Source organism: Ochotona curzoniae, unplaced genomic scaffold (assembly GCF_017591425.1).
Source record: "Ochotona curzoniae isolate NIBS_2020 unplaced genomic scaffold, NIBS_Ocur_1.0 scaffold_4506, whole genome shotgun sequence".
NCBI lineage: Eukaryota > Metazoa > Chordata > Mammalia > Lagomorpha > Ochotonidae > Ochotona > Ochotona curzoniae.
The window spans coordinates 22,401,777-22,420,263 of NW_024467119.1; the positions used below are offsets into that span (position 1 = coordinate 22,401,777).

Genomic DNA, 18,487 nt, shown 5'->3' on the forward strand with positions numbered 1-18,487 from the left:
AGTTACATCTTTGACCTTGTTTTAGTATAATATCGATTCATAATTATGCTAATGTTAGGTCCTCAACCAGTACTGTGTATTTTTGCATAAATTGTTTTTGTATGTAGAGATTCCCATTGCATTTTATTTTTATTCTGATGCTAAGATGCTGTTTTTATTGAGCAGGTGGTTCAGGAAGAGGTGCTCATGTTGCCTTTTAAATGAAGGGAATTGTAGATGTTGATACACAGCCTTCAAAATTAGGTCACTTGCTCCCTCTTGTTTCTTTTGTAATTCTCATTGCAGTAAATGTATAAAAATAAAAATGCCTTTGGTGTGAAAAATTAGGACACCTTATAGTGTTCACACTGTGCATAGTATTTAGATTTACATTTTTAAAGTATCTGGTGTTCCAAAGATTATTGGATGGATTCCCTACAACATTTACTGTACCATATGACAGATTACTAAAGATTTGATTGACAAGATTATATTGGCTAAATGCAGATCTGGGCATTGGAAAGAAAGATGTAATTTAGTGACGCTATTCTACCATTAAAGGGACTTTTGTAATGCTTTTATGATAGCCTTATGTTCAGTTGGCTTTATGTTTGCTGAAAGCATTTTCTCTGTATCATAAAGTAACACAGAATTCTAACCATATTGAACTGATTATTACTTTTCAGAATATTTATAATTTTGTCATATCCTTAATATGTGAATACATTGAAATCTAGAGAATTTTGTAAGTTTTTCTTAAAATTAGAAGACTGCCATAACATTGAAAATAATGTTTTATATGCTGCTATTAGAAGACATATAAAGAATTTTTTGTATATAAGGATCCTCCTAGTGATTATGATAATTCATGTCCTTGTTTACTAGTTGTTCTTGCTAAATTGATATGTGGAGAAAATCCAACAAAAAGAAGCTGATTTTCCTTGTATTTTGGTATTAAGTTCAAATTTAAGTGTTTCTGATGCAATTGTGTATAAACTGTTGAGTAATTATATATGGTTTGTTTAGAGTCAGAAAGACTCCATATACTTAACATGAGAGTTTCAGGTGACACTTTTGTGACAAACTAGAGATTAAAATGATTAAAAATGGTCATTTCTTTTCTTTGGTTTTTAACTGCTGCTCAGTTTGAGCTTTAGCAGTTTAGCTTGAAATTTCCTGTTTCTTTTCTAGGCACAGTTTGTGCTTCAGAGTGTTCATTGTAAGCAAGTAGACTTGCAAATCTTGTACTGCTTATGAAACTTTAAGCAGACAATATCTTTTTTGAATTTTAATATTGCTTATTTATGTTACAAGTATAATTTGTGTAACGTAAAAGTTATAGGATTGCACATGTAAATAAAGAACCGGTTTATTGTGGTAAGTATGTACTTAGTAAATATTTGATAAACATTTATTGATAAGTTATCTAAGTTTAACTGTACTGCCTAATTCATATCTAGAAACCCAGGATCTTTAAACATGTTTTAAAGTCAATTCTTAAAAAAGTGATTAGAAGGAGCCTGTGTTAACTTTTCTGATTATATGTTAACTAAGCCCTAAATGTATTGTTTGTTTATGGAAGAAATGAAAAATATAAATACTTTTTTCTAAACACATGATCCAGTTTTAATTGTAGTGATACCATGATCTAGAGTGAGACAATTAACCCTTTTTGAAAATTTAAGGTTTAATCCATGTGAGGCCCATGAAATAATTTTGTCTGGTTCTGCCAAGGAAAAGTGGGAGTTGAAATTTGGTAAATCTATGGCAGGTGACTTTTTAAGTTGAGAATTTTGTGGAGCCTACAGATGATATTACAAATATCTGAATGGCCCTTGGTAGAAAAAAGGCTCCCCATTCTTGACTTAAGCAATGGTTTGTAAAAAGGTTGATTTAGTATAGGAATATTAGGTATTGCTTTTCAGTAACATGCTTAGTTCTGGTTCTGCTCTGTGGTTACATCTTGGGGTTAAGTTGTTTACTTGTGCCTTGATGATATTTGTGGTTCTTTGTCCTACAGGCCCTAGGATGTTTACTCTACAAGCTCTGTTTCTTCACTCTTCCTTTTGGTGAGAGTCAGGTTGCTATCTGTGATGGCAGCTTCACCATCCCAGACAATTCTCGCTACTCCCATAACATACATTGCTTAATAAGTAAGTACCTGGAAATCTTATGAAAAAAAAAGTTTGTAAGATATTTATATCCCTTTACTGAAACCTGTACTTTTATTTTCATGTATTATGGTTTTGTGAAACTTAAGAAAACATCAAATAAGTTGTTTAAGGAGTAAAAGCAGCCTAATCAGTGAGCAGAATAATGGTGTTTTTGAGTCCTTAGGTAATATTTAGTACATATAGCAGAGGTTATGTACTTAAGGAAACTGGCATTTCTGGGAATATGCAGAGCATAGCATTTCATTCCTTGGTCTTTGTCCTTTTGAAGTCAGGTATCTAAATCTTCTGCTAGTTTGTATAAAAGTTTTGCTAATCTAAGACTGTAGCTCATCTTGCCACCCTTTTAAATGTCAATATCTTGTTGATTATAAAGTAGTTAGCATAGAGTAACCAAAGCATACAGTTAGAAGGGGTGGGCTGGCAGACCTTCCAATTCCCCCCAGAATTTCAGTTCTCCTTTGTGAACAAAACATGAATTTGGATTATGCCTCATTCTTTGTAATAAATTTTATGTAAATAAAATGCTAAAAATTAAGATGAAACAGTATACTTGAAGAACAGGGTAAGTTTTTGTAGAACTCCAAGAATTGCTAAGAAAAGATTGACCAGTTGACATCCATATTTACACCAAAAGAAGCTTTCTTAAATGCTTTAGTGTAAGCATAAAGTCAAATAAGAAATAGTAAATGAAAATAATGCTTGTTAGGCATTTGACAAATGGCTAATCACTTTATGAGAGTTGTATAAATCACAAAGAAAAGGAGTACTTCAAATAAAAGGTAAAAAATGGCAAAAAAAAAAACCACCCCAGAAACATTAAATGAAATCACACTGTCCAAACTTATTTGAATACAGTTTTAAAATTTCTGTGATCTTAATGTATCCATACATATTGGGAGTTGGATGATTATATTGGTTTAAAGTTATTTACTATGTATTGTGTGGAGTATTCTTTATAGTCTAGGAGATATAGAATAATGGGATGAGTAGAGTAGTGATATAATTTTCAGGGGAAAAGAAATGGCTTAAGCTTGGCTGCCGCACTCTCAGTATAAACACTTTCAGCTCTGTTTTGACAACATTTAAATGTGAGTGCCTGTTAGTGGGATATTCTCCGCTAAGAGCTGCCTCTCAGCACAGGCTGTTTAATAGCCGTGGGGCTTCACTTTCATCTTCTCTGGTGGAGCATCCATGAACCTTGTTTTGATGTGCTTTTATGTACTTGTGGCTCCCTGCCAACCAAGCTTAAGTTGTCTGCCTGGCAGTTCAAGTTACCTTCCCAGGTCCCAGGTAGAATATTTTTTTTTTCATCCTTTGATGAAAAAGTTTTATAGTTTTATTTTTACTTAAAGGGAAATATTTGAGAGGGAGGGAAGGAAAGATAGAGAGAAGGAGGAGAGGGAGAAGGAGAACTGTTTGCTTGTTCACTTTTAGCATGTCTGTTCCATTTGGGGCTGGCCCTGTCCAAGCAGGCCAGGAGCTCAGGGTCCAGTTTGGATACCCCTTGTGAAGTCCATCACCTGCTGGTTCCTGTTGTGTTTTTTGGCGGGGTGATTGAGTCAGGAGTAGTCCTGGGACTTTTTTCCAGACCCTCTGATAGGGGATCTCTATATTCCAAGGGGCAGTCTGAAGGCCTGAAGGCCTGTGCTCAAAAAGTGGCAGCATTCTAAATCATCCACTACAGCATTGTTGGTTTTCCTGGATCCCTGTTGGTCTTAGTATTCCATTTTTCCAAACTGATTTTTTTTGAAAGGGAAAGTAAGCATTTAGAGTATATCTGAATAAATGTAGATCCACTATCCTATATTTCTTAATTAGATGCTTTCCTTCCAAAATTCAGGGTAGTGAGAATATGAAAAGATTCTGATTAATTGAAACGCTCAAGGACTAGAATGAGGTACTGCCTGTTGTGTGTTCTGCTTAATTTGGAGCTTAAACTTCAGTTACAGTACTTTTAATAAATTGTAGGCATAACACTGTTTGTTTTAACTAAATATGTTTTAGTCATATTTGAACTTTTGATAAACATGAGATAGACCATAAAAAGATATGTCTTTTTAGTGTTGATGATGATATGAATACTGTTAGCATCCATTTTGTATCACCCACAGTTGTTGGACAGTGGTTGTGATGATCTCTGTTACGTTTGTGTTCAGTGATTACATGGGTATTTGAGTATACTTTTTTGAGCTAAGGGACTATTACTGTTTTTATGTATTTATCTTTCTTGCAGAATTTCTTTTCTTAATCAAATTAATTACTTAGCATTTTTGTTTGTCGCTTCTGATAACTTTCCTAATAGACAAGTAATGGAAGTGGGGTAGAGGGGAAGCACTTTGCATTTGAGTCTAGGAGTTGAGAGAACTTAGAGCTCCTTTAGGGAGAGTATGAGAAGCATTAACTAAAGGGATGCCTGGCTAGTTAGGAAGAGCGAACAGAAGGATGGCAGCCTCACTTTCCTTTTAGCTTTTTCCTGTGTTGTAAGGTGGTTGAAGAAGTAAACCGTAGAGCCCTTACTCATCACCTCCACAGTTCAACAGCCCGAGTTCACTTCTGTTCTGACATTCACTTTGTAGAGAACGTTGGGTACCACTGTTTGTCTCAGTGTCACTGTTCGTAGAACGAGTGGTTTGTGCAGATACTATTAGTAGTAGTTAATGATATTGCTATTGTGAGAATAAATATAGTGTTGTTGTAAAAATCAGTGAATTCTGTAGAGTGCTTCTGAATATATTGGAAGGCTTGGTGAGAGATGGCCTTTAGTATATTTCTCATCAAGACCACTCTGCCCGCTCCTGGAGTCCTCATTCTAAACTCTCTGAGCTGCCTGGATTTCGGGTTGCCTTGGTGCTGGTCAGGACGTTTTCTGTCAGGTACTTCTCAGGGTGTCCAGTGCCCTGAAGCAGGATTTGGTTTTGTTGTATCACAATTGAATCTGTTAAAGGCTGTCCAATAAAAGTGCAATATATCCCATGATGCACTCTTAAATCTCTGATATCATTTTTTTCACCTCACCTGTTTTCTTTGGAGCTGCTCATTTACTCTTGCTTTATTCATTATTTTAGCTCTTAGCATCTTATCTATTGAATTAAATTTAATACCTATTTTGTGGGAAACTAGGTGTTTGTTTGCTTGCTTTAATGTACTTAAAATTATGTGAAAATTTAAAAATATTTACAAATAAAAATGAAATAGTGCAATGTGTTTTTGCATACCTGTCAGTCAGATTCCCTGATTATCAGTTCATGGCCAATCTTTTATTTATGGCTCACCCACTGAAGATCCATTAATTTGTCTTTAGGAAGACTCTGACATGGGAACACAGTTTTTGTAGAGGTTTTCACTCAATGGCTGTGAATTATCACTTGGGGAGACACCCAGGGATATGAATAATATCATCTAGGGTTATTTACAAGAACTCTCTTAGAATACATATGTTTTAAAATTTGAGAGGGCAGGAGAGAGAGAAGCTAAATATAGAGCTGTTTCCCACTGGTTCACTCTCCACATGCCTATAATGTTGTCCAGGCTGAAGTTGGGAATGGGAACCAAGTCTGGGTCTTCTGTGTGAATGCCAGGGACAAGCGCTGGAGTCATCTCCTGCTGCCTTCAGGGTCTCTGTTACCTGGCAGCTAGAATCAGGAGCAGAGATGTGACTCCAACCTGGCCAGAGTGTCACATGCCCTCCCCTAGCTTGGCATATTTATAGTACCACTTAGTGTTTTAGTTATGATTGAACATAATATTAACTATTACATTTGGTTTCATTTCAACTCAATGGAGTGAAGTGTGCGGGACTTACATGCCTAATATGTAAGCTTCTAGAAGGATTTTTTGTGGGTTAACAAAAGGACAATTTAACGCTAATTTTACATGTTAAAAATTGAAGTTAATTCTTGAATATTTTTGTTTACAAAATTAGGTGACATGTCTGTTTTCAAGTAAATTACTAGAAATGTAACTAAGTTTGAGAAAATAAAAGTATATGTTGTTGAAGAACATTCAGAATTTTTAGCAGAAAATTTATTGTGAGACTTCAAAGCATTTTTCTTTTAAATTTGTTCTGTTGTTAGAGAAATTAACTTTTATGCAAAACTAGCAAAAAAGGTTCTATTATTTTTTGTAACTTAAATGATAACTATTTTATTTAATTTTTTTTTGGCTTGGGTCCTTGATTAATTTCTAGTATAACTTGGCTGCTTCTGCAGCAGTAATAGCAGCTCTTTTTGCTACTCTTTTTTTTTTTTTTTTAATGTGTAGGATGTTGTGCTTTTCTGCACTATTAGTGTAAACATACTTTTGCTGGCTCAGATATGTGTTCTTTAAATGCCTGTGGCTGATACCTCAGTAGCAAATACTGCATTGGTTTTAATCATGATGTTTTGTGGTTTCAGCTTGGATTAATCGTTCTTGTGTCAATGGAAAGATTTACAAAAGGATGAGAAAAATATTTCTTTGTAGCACTTTAATTTATTCATTTATTATTTTTTTTTTGCAATTTGATTTTATCTTTGTGGTAGAATCACGGCCAGTGGTAATGGGTTTGTGATGTTTCACACAATCATTTAAATTGAGTAAACAAGAGTATGCTGCTCTGCTTTTTTTTTTTTTAACAATCACTTGGAGTCACTTTTGAGTGAAATAGGCGTACATATTCCTTAATTACTGTTTGCCTCCATAGGTAAACAGTCAAAATACAGGCATACTAAAAATACTTTGTAAAATTATCCTTAGGGCCACGTATACAAGGTTGATGTACAATGTAAGTGAAATTCATGTTCAAGCCTGGTCTCATATCAGTACATGTGTGAAAAAAGAACCAAATTTGAAGCATTTGTGCTGTCAATATTTTGAATAAGGGATACTCTACTTGTGTTGATAAAGCAAATTATGGAATGGAATTTGCTTCAGAATCTACCAAGATAAGTTATTCTGTATACAAGTCCAGATTTGTTGTGACTGAATCATAGGCAATGCTAGAAAATCATGGTTTTTTTCCCCATAGAAGCGAGCCACTTGCCAAAAATAGGGTTAAGTGAGAACTTGTATGTTAGGTGATCAGCTTGTTCAGAAAGAAACAGCATCAACGATTGATGAAAGTAGGCACTGAAATCTTTTTTTTTTTTAATAAAAAAAGTAAATTTTTTTTGAAAGAGATTCAAAGAAAGAGGAAGTAGAGAGAGAGAGAGAGAGAGAGAGAAAGAGAGAGGAATCTCTTGCCACTGGTTCACTCCCCAAATGAGCATAATAGTTCAGGCCATGGACAGTCTGAAAGCAGGAGTATGGACATTCCTCGAGCACTTGGATTATTTTCTACTGCTTTCCGAGGCACATTAGAAGGGAGCAGGATCAGAAGTGGAGCAGCCAGGGCTTGGACCGCGGTCCATGTGGGATGCTGGTGCCACAGTGGCAGCTTTACTTGCAGCAACACAGTACTGGCCCAGTCTTTTCTAGTCCAACAATCAAATTTGATAAATCTTCGTTTTTGCTATAGGGAAGAACTGAGTTACAGAGATGAGACTGAGTCTACTGGTATTGTACTGCTAGCACAGTGGCTTCAAACTTTACTGTTTATTTAAGATTTACTTATTTTGAAGTAGTTACAGAAAGGAAAGTGTGAGAGAGAAATAGATATGAAGAGATAGAGTGCAGGATGTTCCGTCTACTAGTTTACCCTTGATGGCTACAATGCTGGCACAGGACTAGACTGAAGCCAGGAGTGTGAAGCTTCCATCACCTGGCTGGGAAGTTGACCAGCTGGGACTCCAACCTGCACCTATATGGGATTCTGGCATCACCAGATGTTGTAGCAGTGGCTTTAACCTGCTGTGTCACAACATTGGCCTCAATTTTTTTTTCTTAATTAAAAAGATATTTTGAGAGAAGGTAAGATAGCAGCCAAGAGTGCACTCCCATCCTCTCGTTACTTTGCAGATAACCTGTAGTGGCTGGGACAAGCCAGGTCAAAGCTGGGAGGGAGACAGGTACTTAGTGCAGGTCTCCCACCTGCGTGGTAGTAACTCAAGTACCAGAGTCATTGTTGCTGCATCCCAGGGTGGCCTAAAGCATTCAGGAATTAGGAACAGAGCGAGACGAGAACCTGGGCACTTTTGATATGAGTGCAGGTGTCCTGACCACTGCCTTTTTAAAAATAAAAAGAAGTAGGAGAAAGGAATCAGGAGAGAGAGAGAATGAGAGAGAAACAGGTCTTCCATCTGCTGGATCATTCCCCAGATGTTTGCAATGAACAGCACTGGACCTGGCCAAAGCCAGGAGCCAGGAGCTTCTTACAGGTCTGCCGTGTGGGTAGCAGGAGACAGAATACTTGGGCTATCCTCTGCTGTGTTTTCCAGGCTATTTACAGGGATCTGGATTAGAGTTGGAGCAGTCAGAAGATGAATTGGCACCTGCATAGGCTGCTGGCATCACCGGTGTTGGCCTTACCTGTGTTATCACAATACCAACCCTTGATCAGTGTCTTTTTTTTTTTTTAAAGATTTATTTTTATTATTTTCTCATTGGAAAGGCGGATATACAGAGAGGAGAGACAGAGAGGAAGGTCTTCCGTCCGATGAGAGTGAGCGCAACGGCCGATGCTATGCCGATCCGAAGCCAGGAGCCTCTTCCGGGTCTCCCACGCGGGTGCAGGGTCCCAAAGCTTTTGGGCTGTCCTCTGCTGCTTTCCCGGGCCACAGGCAGGGAGCTGGAAGGGAAGCGGGGCTGCCGGGATTAGAACCGGCGCCCATATGGGATCCCGGGCGTGCAAGGTGAGGACCTTAACCACTTGCGCCACCGCGCCGGGCCCTGATCAGTGTCTTTAACAAGTGGGCCACTGCCTGCCCCCTTAGACTTTTTTTGGATTGTAAGCCAGTTTAAATGATACATTTAGTTATGCGCTGCTATTGCTAATATATAAAACAAAGTTGATATAATATATATTATTATATACAAAGTACTACATACACACACAATGTGCATGATAGAGACTGAAAAAGTTTGTGAAATACTGCTTATGTGTCCCATATTTAATGCACTCTAATATTTTTCTAACCTATTTAGTCCCTGAAGTTGCTATTGTGTCCTGGTACATTGGTTTTACACACACACACACACACACACACACACACACACACACACACACACATTTATATGTATAAAATTTTAGATGATGTTTACATAGTCAATCAAGGTGGGAAGGGTTATGTAGAAGAGGGTGTGATCATTGCTTCCAAACTTTCTATTTCTTCTTCGCATTTCTTGAGGGAAGGGAGAGATAGGAGGATAGGCCATGCCCAGCCTCCCAACCATCCCAGTACCCAAGCATGGGGAAAGGCCACTTGATATCAAGCCAGGGTCACAGCGTGGTACTTGCCCCAAAAGTTCTGCCCAGGTGGATGCAACAGTTCCAAAATACTGTCAGTCTCACCAATCTGTAGCTGGCCCAGTGTCCGTTGGCTTCATAGTCGACCTTATAGTCTCCATTTACCCTGATACTTGCTGTTGTCATTTGGCTGGGGTAGTTGTCCATATGTTCTGTTCTTTGTCCTCTGTTATGGTACCAGATGTCCTTTGCAGGCCCCAATGAGTTGCCATATCCTCTATGTGTACCATGATCTGCTGTCTAGCACCACGCCTGTGGCTCACGGATCCATGGTTTTACATTACGTAAGTTGGATTCAGTACAATTAGATAAATTGTTTCCAACAACTGTGCTCTGAAAATGTGTACATCAGTCAGGCTCTTTTATTTGCTTATAACTTTAATTCTACCTCAGACCTGGCTAATTACTCATTGGAAGTTGTGAACGCAGAATCTCAAATCTATGTGTTCCTCGAATCTGTGTTTGAACAAAGATTTGCCTGTAAGGTATTTGTATTCTGTTCTTAAAGTTTTGCTTGGATTAAGCCAGGCCACTAAGGGAAGTGTGTATATATATATATATATGTTTTTTTTTTTCACCTGTGGAACTTGTATTCTTGAAGTACTCATAGGTATTCCTCCGCAAGTGCACGTGGTGAGGAGTGTGAGACAGGACCCTGTCACAATGCAGTTCTTGATGGATGTCTCGCTCTGTGTGAGCCGTCTTTAGAAAGGCTCCAGAAGGAATGGGCTCTCTCTTTTGCTCTCATGAGTTGGGTTTTCTTCAGCACCTAGTTTTCTTTTCTGTTTGGGACACAGTGAATCATGTAATGTATCATGTTGTCCTATTTATTTCGACAGCTAGAAAGCAGAGTGCTCAAATTTGGACTTTGATTTAGGAACAAATCATACAAGTTTCTTTACTGACCCTCTTATCTTGTCCCCTTAACCCACATTACCTTTTCATTAGTCCTAATTCCCTATTCATTTAAAAACATTTTTTGTTTTATCTATATTTTATTTTATTTTATTTTTGTTTTGTTTCTTATTTATAATTTCAAGCCCCTTAAGTAAGACTATTTATAGTACTCTGAAAATTGGGTTTTGAGAACCAAATAAATTCTTGAATAGAAACATAGAAACATAAGTGACTTTGATTGGTTTCGTTTTAAAAATTGTGAATCCCTTTATTAAAAGTATGACTGTATTTTATTTAAAATCATGAATTTTCTGTAATGTTCATCCTTTTAAGGCATTCGGTAATCATGTGCATCAAATTAAAATACGATTCATTTTGAGTGATAAAATAAATAGACCGTGTACGTCTATGAAATCTTTTCTGTCTTGTAGTTGAATACAAAGTGGTTAATATGAGAATTATGATGCTTTTAGTTATTTCAGTTTAACTGTATGGATGAAATGGTAAAAATTAATTTTAGGTAATATATTTATATTTTAAATGCATTAAATCAAGTTATATCAAGAGTATTTGGAAAACTGCTGAAATGGAGATCAGAATCTCTTTAATAAATTTCCAAGTTTTAGATGTTTCACTGTTGCCGATACCTGTGATGCTATGTAAATAGCAGAATGTTGGGCTTAGGCCTGTTGCTGGTATTTGTAATAATTGTAATAATTTGGGGGAACATGGTGGCAGGGAATGGGAGGTAGGAAGAGGAGGTGGAAGGGAGAATTCCTATACCTACAGCATTGTATCATGGAAAATAATAACAATGAAAAATACAAAAAAGTAAATGCCCAAGTTTTTTGAACTCAGTATCATTTGCCCTACCACTGTGTTTTTAGCAAAAATAAGCTTATATGCTGTAGAAAATGTTGCATATTCAAAATATTATATAAAAAACAAATTTATTTTGATTTATATTTTATGTGATCCACTTTTAGTCTTAGATTTATGTATGTCTTATTTTATTGAAAAACTTTAAGATCATCCAAAATTATACATTTTACTTTTAAAACCTTTTAATTTAAACTTTAATTACATTTTATTCTGATTTTTAAAAAATATTTTAAATGTTAGAATTCAGTATTAGTTAAGCAGAGGTAGCCATACAGCTGTCTTAAGAATTTGTTTGTTGTAAAATTGAGTGTAAAACTCAACCTTCTTGAGAAATTTTGAACTAGAAATCCCAGAAGAAATAGGTAAGTGGCATTTGAAGCAATGCCATAAAACTGGTGTGGAAGTGTTCATAATACAAGACTTCTGTGCATATTTTTGGACATGATGTGAACAACAGGTTAAAGTGCAGGCCTGGAATGGGTGTCGGGGGCATCAACATGGAAAACTGTAGCACCAGTCTTGTACAACTTTGTTAAATAGATTACAGTGTGTACAGGTTAGCTTTTTCTGACTGATTCAGGTAATTTAAAATTAATAAATGCATTTTAGATAATAGAGTATTTTGAATTCCTTCCTTGCCAACAGCTACCTTGAAAATTTCTTGAATAATTTCCTAGTCACTAAACTCAGTTTCATAAGAGAATAGTTACTTTTAATACAGAGCTATATTTAATTTGGGTTAATCTTTAAAGTTCAATTATGAAATGACAGTTTCTGTGTTTTCCATAACATTAACAAGTTTACTTGGAATTATTGATGCTCTTAGAATGAAATAGAAAAAGTTTGTTTTGTCCCTTAACATGTTCCTTGTTTTTGATCTGTTCTTGTAGGGTTCATGCTTGAGCCAGATCCAGAGCGTAGACCTGATATATTTCAGGTGTCTCATTTTGCATTTAAATTTGCCAAAAAGGAGTGTCCTGTCTCCAACATCAATGTAAGTGATTTTCCAAGTATCATGTGAATTTCAGTTCCATTTTATCATGATCAATTTATGTACTTTGAGAATTAGCTGTTTTGTGGCAGATGGTCTGACAGTATGTTTATGTTTATATTTTTGGTATACACCGTATTTTCTGCAGTGTGTGCATTGAGGCACCCTAGCAAGACGTGATGGACTCAGGAATCCCTGTATGCTGTTTTCATTTTTCAAGGAACCACAGTGACATCTGCCTGACAAAGCACAAATTACATTTATTAAGTTATCTGAGCCTAAGCATTTAGTAAGCAGGACTGTTAAGTTTATTTGTGGTACAGGATTAGAGATTACCTGGACACTGAGTGCTTGGTTAACAGAGACTGTTCGGGAACCTTTGGTGTGAGGCATGCTTTATTTTAAATGGAGAGCCAAGGGGTTTAACTCTGAGTGACTGATTTTAAATCTTTTGGGCAGTTACTTACTGTGCGTGTCTTTTTTCTGTAAAGTGAGGATAGTAATGATGGAAGTCAGCGTTAACCTGTGTGTGGCTCAGCCCTGGGCCGGTGCCTTGTACTTGGTCGGTGGTAGCTGACCAGCAGAGGCTCGGAGCTGTGCGCACTGCTGCAGTGAACTTGACCATGACACCTGAGCCCAGTGTTCCAAGATGCTGCTGATTTTAATCACAGTGAAACACTAACAAATGATGATTGATTTTTTTAAAGCCGTTCTCAATGTTGTGAAGATCATTCTGTGTAATTATTATGGAATTTGCTTTAAGTAGAATTTATAATCCATCCCACTAAGAAAAAGAGGAGGAATGTGTGGGACATTTTATTTTTTTCCTTCAGTCTTTACCTTATCAATCACATATTTTCTTTGTCTTCTAACATTCTAATAATGAATGTAACGTTAGCTTTATTTGACATTTGACCTTGGTTGTTCCTTTTTTTATTCAGTCAATGTTGAGAGTAGCTGTCATGAACCAGCTTTGGACGTACACCCATGAGGAAGGCCTTCCATCTGCGGTAGCTAGAAACGCCCTTGAGGCTTCGTGTTTGCTTCTTTTGCCAGAGTACAATGAGTCAGATTTACATGTGTGATGTACTTTTTTTTCCCAAGATTTACCCTTTTGTAAAATGTATTCAGTGATGTTATGCTTAGTTTCCAAATGTTTCTGTAGAACAGGAATAAAAAAGTGGTGTTTATGTGATAATGCTGTGTTGCTTGCAGATTAGATGGGCAGATAGAAGTCAACAGTTTGTAGGATTCTACTGTGAAAATAGTGCTTTTGTAGTAACTTTTTCTTAAAAAAAAAACTTCATGTAATTCAAATAGAAACTAAAATAAAGGTGTTTTTTTTCTCCCAAGAATTCTTTGATTCCTTCAGTTCTTCCTGAACCGATGACTGCCAGTGAAGCTGCTGCTAGGAAAAGCCAAATAAAAGCCAGGTAGGCAGTGGCGTGCTGACATGGAGAAGACATTTCTGAAAGAAACATACTTTTCACTTGCAGCAAGAAGGTGATTGTTCCTGTGATAGATGTGGATCTTTTCAGGGAGTTGACCCTTTTGTCTTAGGAACTTCAACTTAGGAAACTGTTAAGGAAGGGGCCTAATGTGATGGCCCAGGGCTAAAGTCCTCTCCTTGCCTTCCTGGGGATCCCATGTGGGCACCGGTTCATATCCTGGCTGTTCCCTTTTCCTTCCAGCTCCCTGCTTGTGGCCTGGGAAAGCAGTAGAGGATGAACCAAAGCCTTGGGACCCTGCACCTGCATGGGAGACCTGGAAGAATCTCTTGGCTCTTGGCTTTGGATCGGTGCCGTTCCAGCTGTTGTAGCCACTTGGGGAATGAATTAGAGGGTGGAAGATCTTTCTCCCTGTCTCTCCTTCTCTCTATAAATCTGACTTATAAATAAATCTTTTTAAAAAATTAAAAAAGTAAATTAAGGAAGGAAAATAGCTCATATATGCAACCAGAATATTCAGAATATTGCGTATAGTTTGTAGAATGTATAATAACTATAGTACTTGGTTAGTTCAGAAAGTTAGCGGAAAACTGAAAAAGGAAGTTAATTTTGGTGCAAAAATACTGAATTGATATACAACATTTTCACTTGATCTTAGACAAAAGGCTGAGAAGTGATATATATATATGTATAACATTTTCATAGCACATATTTCTCTTGGACTCTTTGAAAAGTCCTTGTATATGGGATTTTAAAAAACTTCCTGTACTATAGTAAACTTACTTTTAAATTTCATCTTAAAAGCACCTTTGTAGTTTTTAAGACTAGTTAAGAAATATTCTTTAGGGCTGATGCTTTGGCGTAGTAGACTAAGCCTTGGCTGAATACCAGCATCTCTACATGGGACTGGTTTGAGTACCAGCTGCTCCGCTTTGAATCTAGCACTCTGCTAGTGGCCTGGGAAGGTAGCTGAGGATTTTGCAAATCCTTGGGTGCCTCTATCCACGTGGAAGACTTGAAAGAAGCTCCTGGCATTTGGTTTTGGAGTGGCTCAGAGCCAGCCGTTGTAGCCATTTGAAGAGTGAACCAGCAGATGGAAGATCAACTATCTCTCTCTTTTTCTTCCTCTTTCTCTCTCTCTCTCCTTCCTTCTCCTCTTCTCTCTCTTAACTCTTTCACATAAAAATAAAAACTGCATCTTAAAAAAAGGACTATTTAAAAAATCTTTTATTTATTACATTGTTGGGTTTAAAATATATTACGTATGCTAAGACCTGACACCCTAATGATTGATCTTTTTCCCTTGCTTAAAAACTGTACCAGTTAGTAAACAGGACTCTGTTTTAGATATTAGACAGTCTCACATAAAAAAATTTTGATGGTGCTTATTTGTGGTATGTCAAAAATATGTTTGTATATTTAAATGTAAGATTGTTTAGGAGCCAGCATGGTGGCTCAGTGGGCTAATTTACTCCTGCATGTGGCAGTGGCATGCCATATATGTGCCAGTTCATGTCCTGGCTGCTCCACTTCCAATCCAACTCTTTGTTGATGGCGTTGGAAAGAAGATAGCTAAAGTGCTTGGGACCCTGCACCCAGCTGGGAGATCTGGTAGAAGCTCCTGTCTTCTGGCTTTGGATCAGCTAGCTTTGGCCATTGCAGCAATTGGGGGAGTGAACCAGTAGATGGAAGATTTTCTGTCTGTCTCTGTCTCCTCTTTGTAACTCTGCCTTGTAAATGAAAATAAGGTGAATCTTAAGAAGAAACAAACTAACTAAAATTCCTTGTTAATTGGTCAGTTAAAAAAAAATTACTGTTAGTAATATAATGAACATGGAAACATGTAAATCTGTACAAAACTTAGTATCAAAAATTGTTTTTCATTTCTTCATGTAAAAGGCATAATTTGGGGGAAATGGTCTTTAAATAAATAGTTGCATTGCATTATTCATATATTTCCACAAGCCCTGTGGCTGTTGTCTGCTTCCCTGCTTCAGTCTGTGCCACTTGGTCCCTTCTCAGCATCTGCTCTTCACCCCCGTGACACTGTGTATCTGCCCTGGAATTATTAAACCTGTGCAACTTCCCTGAGGCTTGTCTTGAGGATGAAGCCACTGAGAATTTATCCTTGCACGTAAAAGCACTTGTATAATGTGTATTCAAAGTTTTGTCAGTATTGTGTCTTCCCCTACTCTGTCAAATTATTTTCTTCCTTTTCCTTTAGATAGAATGATCAGTTTCTTTCTCATGATTGATGATATAATTACTTAAGAATTTTAGTCTCCAATTCTACTTGCAGCCTTCCCCAGCTAAGCTAGGTGAGAGGTGGCAGAATTCCTAGGTGATCTTGAAAGAACTAGTCTGCCAAGGGTTATCTCTTGTCTTGTATTTTGCTGCATCTTCATAATCCTCTGCTGTCTTCCTAAGTATACTGTAAACTCCAGAAACAGTGCTGTACAGTGTTTCACTGTATATCAATTCATAGTGTTATGCAGTACAAATTATATTGGTACATCAGAAACTAAGTTGGAGTCTTTCGAATTAGCACTTTCTATAGACTTTATTAAAAGTTATTTTTTATTATTGTGTTATGATACCGTTCCATGCTTCTCAGAGCTTCTGCTATTCTCATTTGGGGTGACTCTGTTACAGAAGATAAGAAACAAGTCAGAACCAGGGGTGGCTGGCACTAGCCACTCTTTAAAGAATGCAGAACTAAGCAGAAAGGTTGCAAGCAGTGTTTCTTCTGAATTACTTAAACTGAGAGGGTACAGCATTGGGTTCAGTGATACATCTGTAGTTTGAATCCAGTAAATAATTTGGTTATTATTACAAAAAAGATGGAACTGATTATATCTACACACAAGTATGTGTGTGTGCATGATCGATTTTTATGATTTGCACATCACCCTTCCCACCTTAATGATGTCACTTTAGAAAAAGAGAACATATATTCATACACTATTTTCCTACAACTTTCTGATTCAGTTTAATTTACCTTTCTTCTGGAAAGCTAGTTGTTAGCAGAGCTCCCTCTTGTGGTCCCTGGAGATGCTAAGAAAGAACTGTAGATCGTTGCGTTTGTGCTTTGAGCTTCCTCCCAATGCAGCAGATATGTGAACGGAAAATCAGGCGTGTGTAAAAGTTAAAGCAGTAAATCATCTGGAAATGTGGTGAGAGAACTCAGTAAAGAGATTTTATGTAAATTCTGTCCGAAAGTGATCATTTAAACCTACTAAACACTACTTGAGTTTTTGTACTGACTGTAGAAAGCAAAGTTGATAAATAGGTATGTTGAAGATTCTAACTCATTTTCTGAGAAAGAAAACCAAATGTCCATCTGCTCAGATTTATTTAGTGTCACCTGTATTGGTGACATGACTACGTATGTGTAGGGCCTAAACTAAGTCCCTGTTGGAAGGATTTCATGTAATTTCCATTAGCTTTTTAAACGGTAAAGCAAATTGAAAAACTCAAAAAGTTGAATTTGAGCAAGTACCTCTTACTTCTTTTGTTTTAAAATACTTAGGATATTTTATTTTTCTTTTTATTGGGGTGTGTGCTTTTTAGTTATTGAGTGTAAGCCAGAGGAGATTATTTCTTGTTGTTTGTTACTGCTAGTTCTCTGGTTCAGAGACTTGGCTCTTAGTGCTTTCCTGAAACCTTAGGAGAAGTTTTCTGTTTCCTTTCAATTTCATCTCATTGAAAGTACTCTTTTTCTGCCAGCTTCAAGTGGCAGGCTGTGAATGACAGTGTACCATTTTAAGGAAAATAATCAGTTTTCTTGTCTTTCTTCCCTAAGTATTTAATTATTGAGAATGACTCTTGAAAGGAAGCCAAGAGGAATAATGTAATTGTCAACAATAATTGAAATGGATCAGTTGGAATACTAGTAGATGTTGATATTGGAAAAATAATAAGCTAGAAATAACTTCAGTATTTAAAATGAGATGTATTCTTGTCTTGTAGAATAACAGATACCATTGGACCAACAGAAACCTCAATTGCACCTAGACAAAGACCAAAGGCCAATTCTACTAGCACCACTGCCAGCGTGCTGACCATCCAAAGTTCAGCAACGCCTGTTAAAGTCCCAGCTCCTAGTGAACTTGGTAACCACAGACCAAAAGGTAATAGAGGCCTGCAAACTCTTCTTTTCATAGTGAACATAAATAAGCCTTTTGGAGTTTCACTTTCTGTGACTATAAATTACTGACAAACTTATGATATAATGCTTTCAGAAAGCTTTATTGTGATGCCCTGTAAACCTGTTTCCTTAAAGTTGTAGACAAAGGGAAGTTATTGTTAAATAAAGGTACAATAGGAATAAGTAAACTTTTTTTTCCTGTGTTTGATTGTATAGATGAAAATTTTATCCTTAGAGTCATCAACTAGTAGAGTTTCAGGGTGATGGAAAATTCTGGGTTGCAGTGGAAAGGTTTAGGTTGAACTGCAACTGTCACAAGGTGACATGCCCCTGTGCTTACAGGCCTTGGTGAAGGTGTCTGTCTTGAACCATGTGGTCATTTACAACGTAAAAACTTGTCTTCTCATTTGATTTTGAACAAAGTTATTTTTCTAGTTTTATAAAACTTTTTTATACTTTTGTCAAACCAATGGTTAAGAATATTGTACTATTGTAATTTTATTTATTTATTTATTTATTTATTTAATAAAATTTTATTTTGACATTCTTTACATAGTTAATTAGGGTAAGAAGGTTCAAGGGCTACAG

At 36.7% G+C, this 18,487-nt stretch overlaps 1 protein-coding gene across 7 annotated transcripts in view; it reads left to right on the forward strand.

Annotated features, from left to right (window-relative positions):
* BMP2K (BMP2 inducible kinase) overlaps positions 1 to 18,487 on the forward strand; it is a 121,934-nt gene that overhangs the window by 62,067 nt on the left and 41,380 nt on the right. For all 7 annotated transcript variants that reach the window (XM_040967495.1, XM_040967496.1, XM_040967498.1 and 4 more), the window contains 4 exons: positions 2,000 to 2,132; positions 12,204 to 12,307; positions 13,658 to 13,737; positions 17,722 to 17,882. In XM_040967495.1, the coding sequence (XP_040823429.1) occupies positions 2,000 to 2,132; positions 12,204 to 12,307; positions 13,658 to 13,737; positions 17,722 to 17,882 (478 nt within the window). The remainder of the gene's footprint in view (positions 1 to 1,999; positions 2,133 to 12,203; positions 12,308 to 13,657; positions 13,738 to 17,721; positions 17,883 to 18,487) is intronic.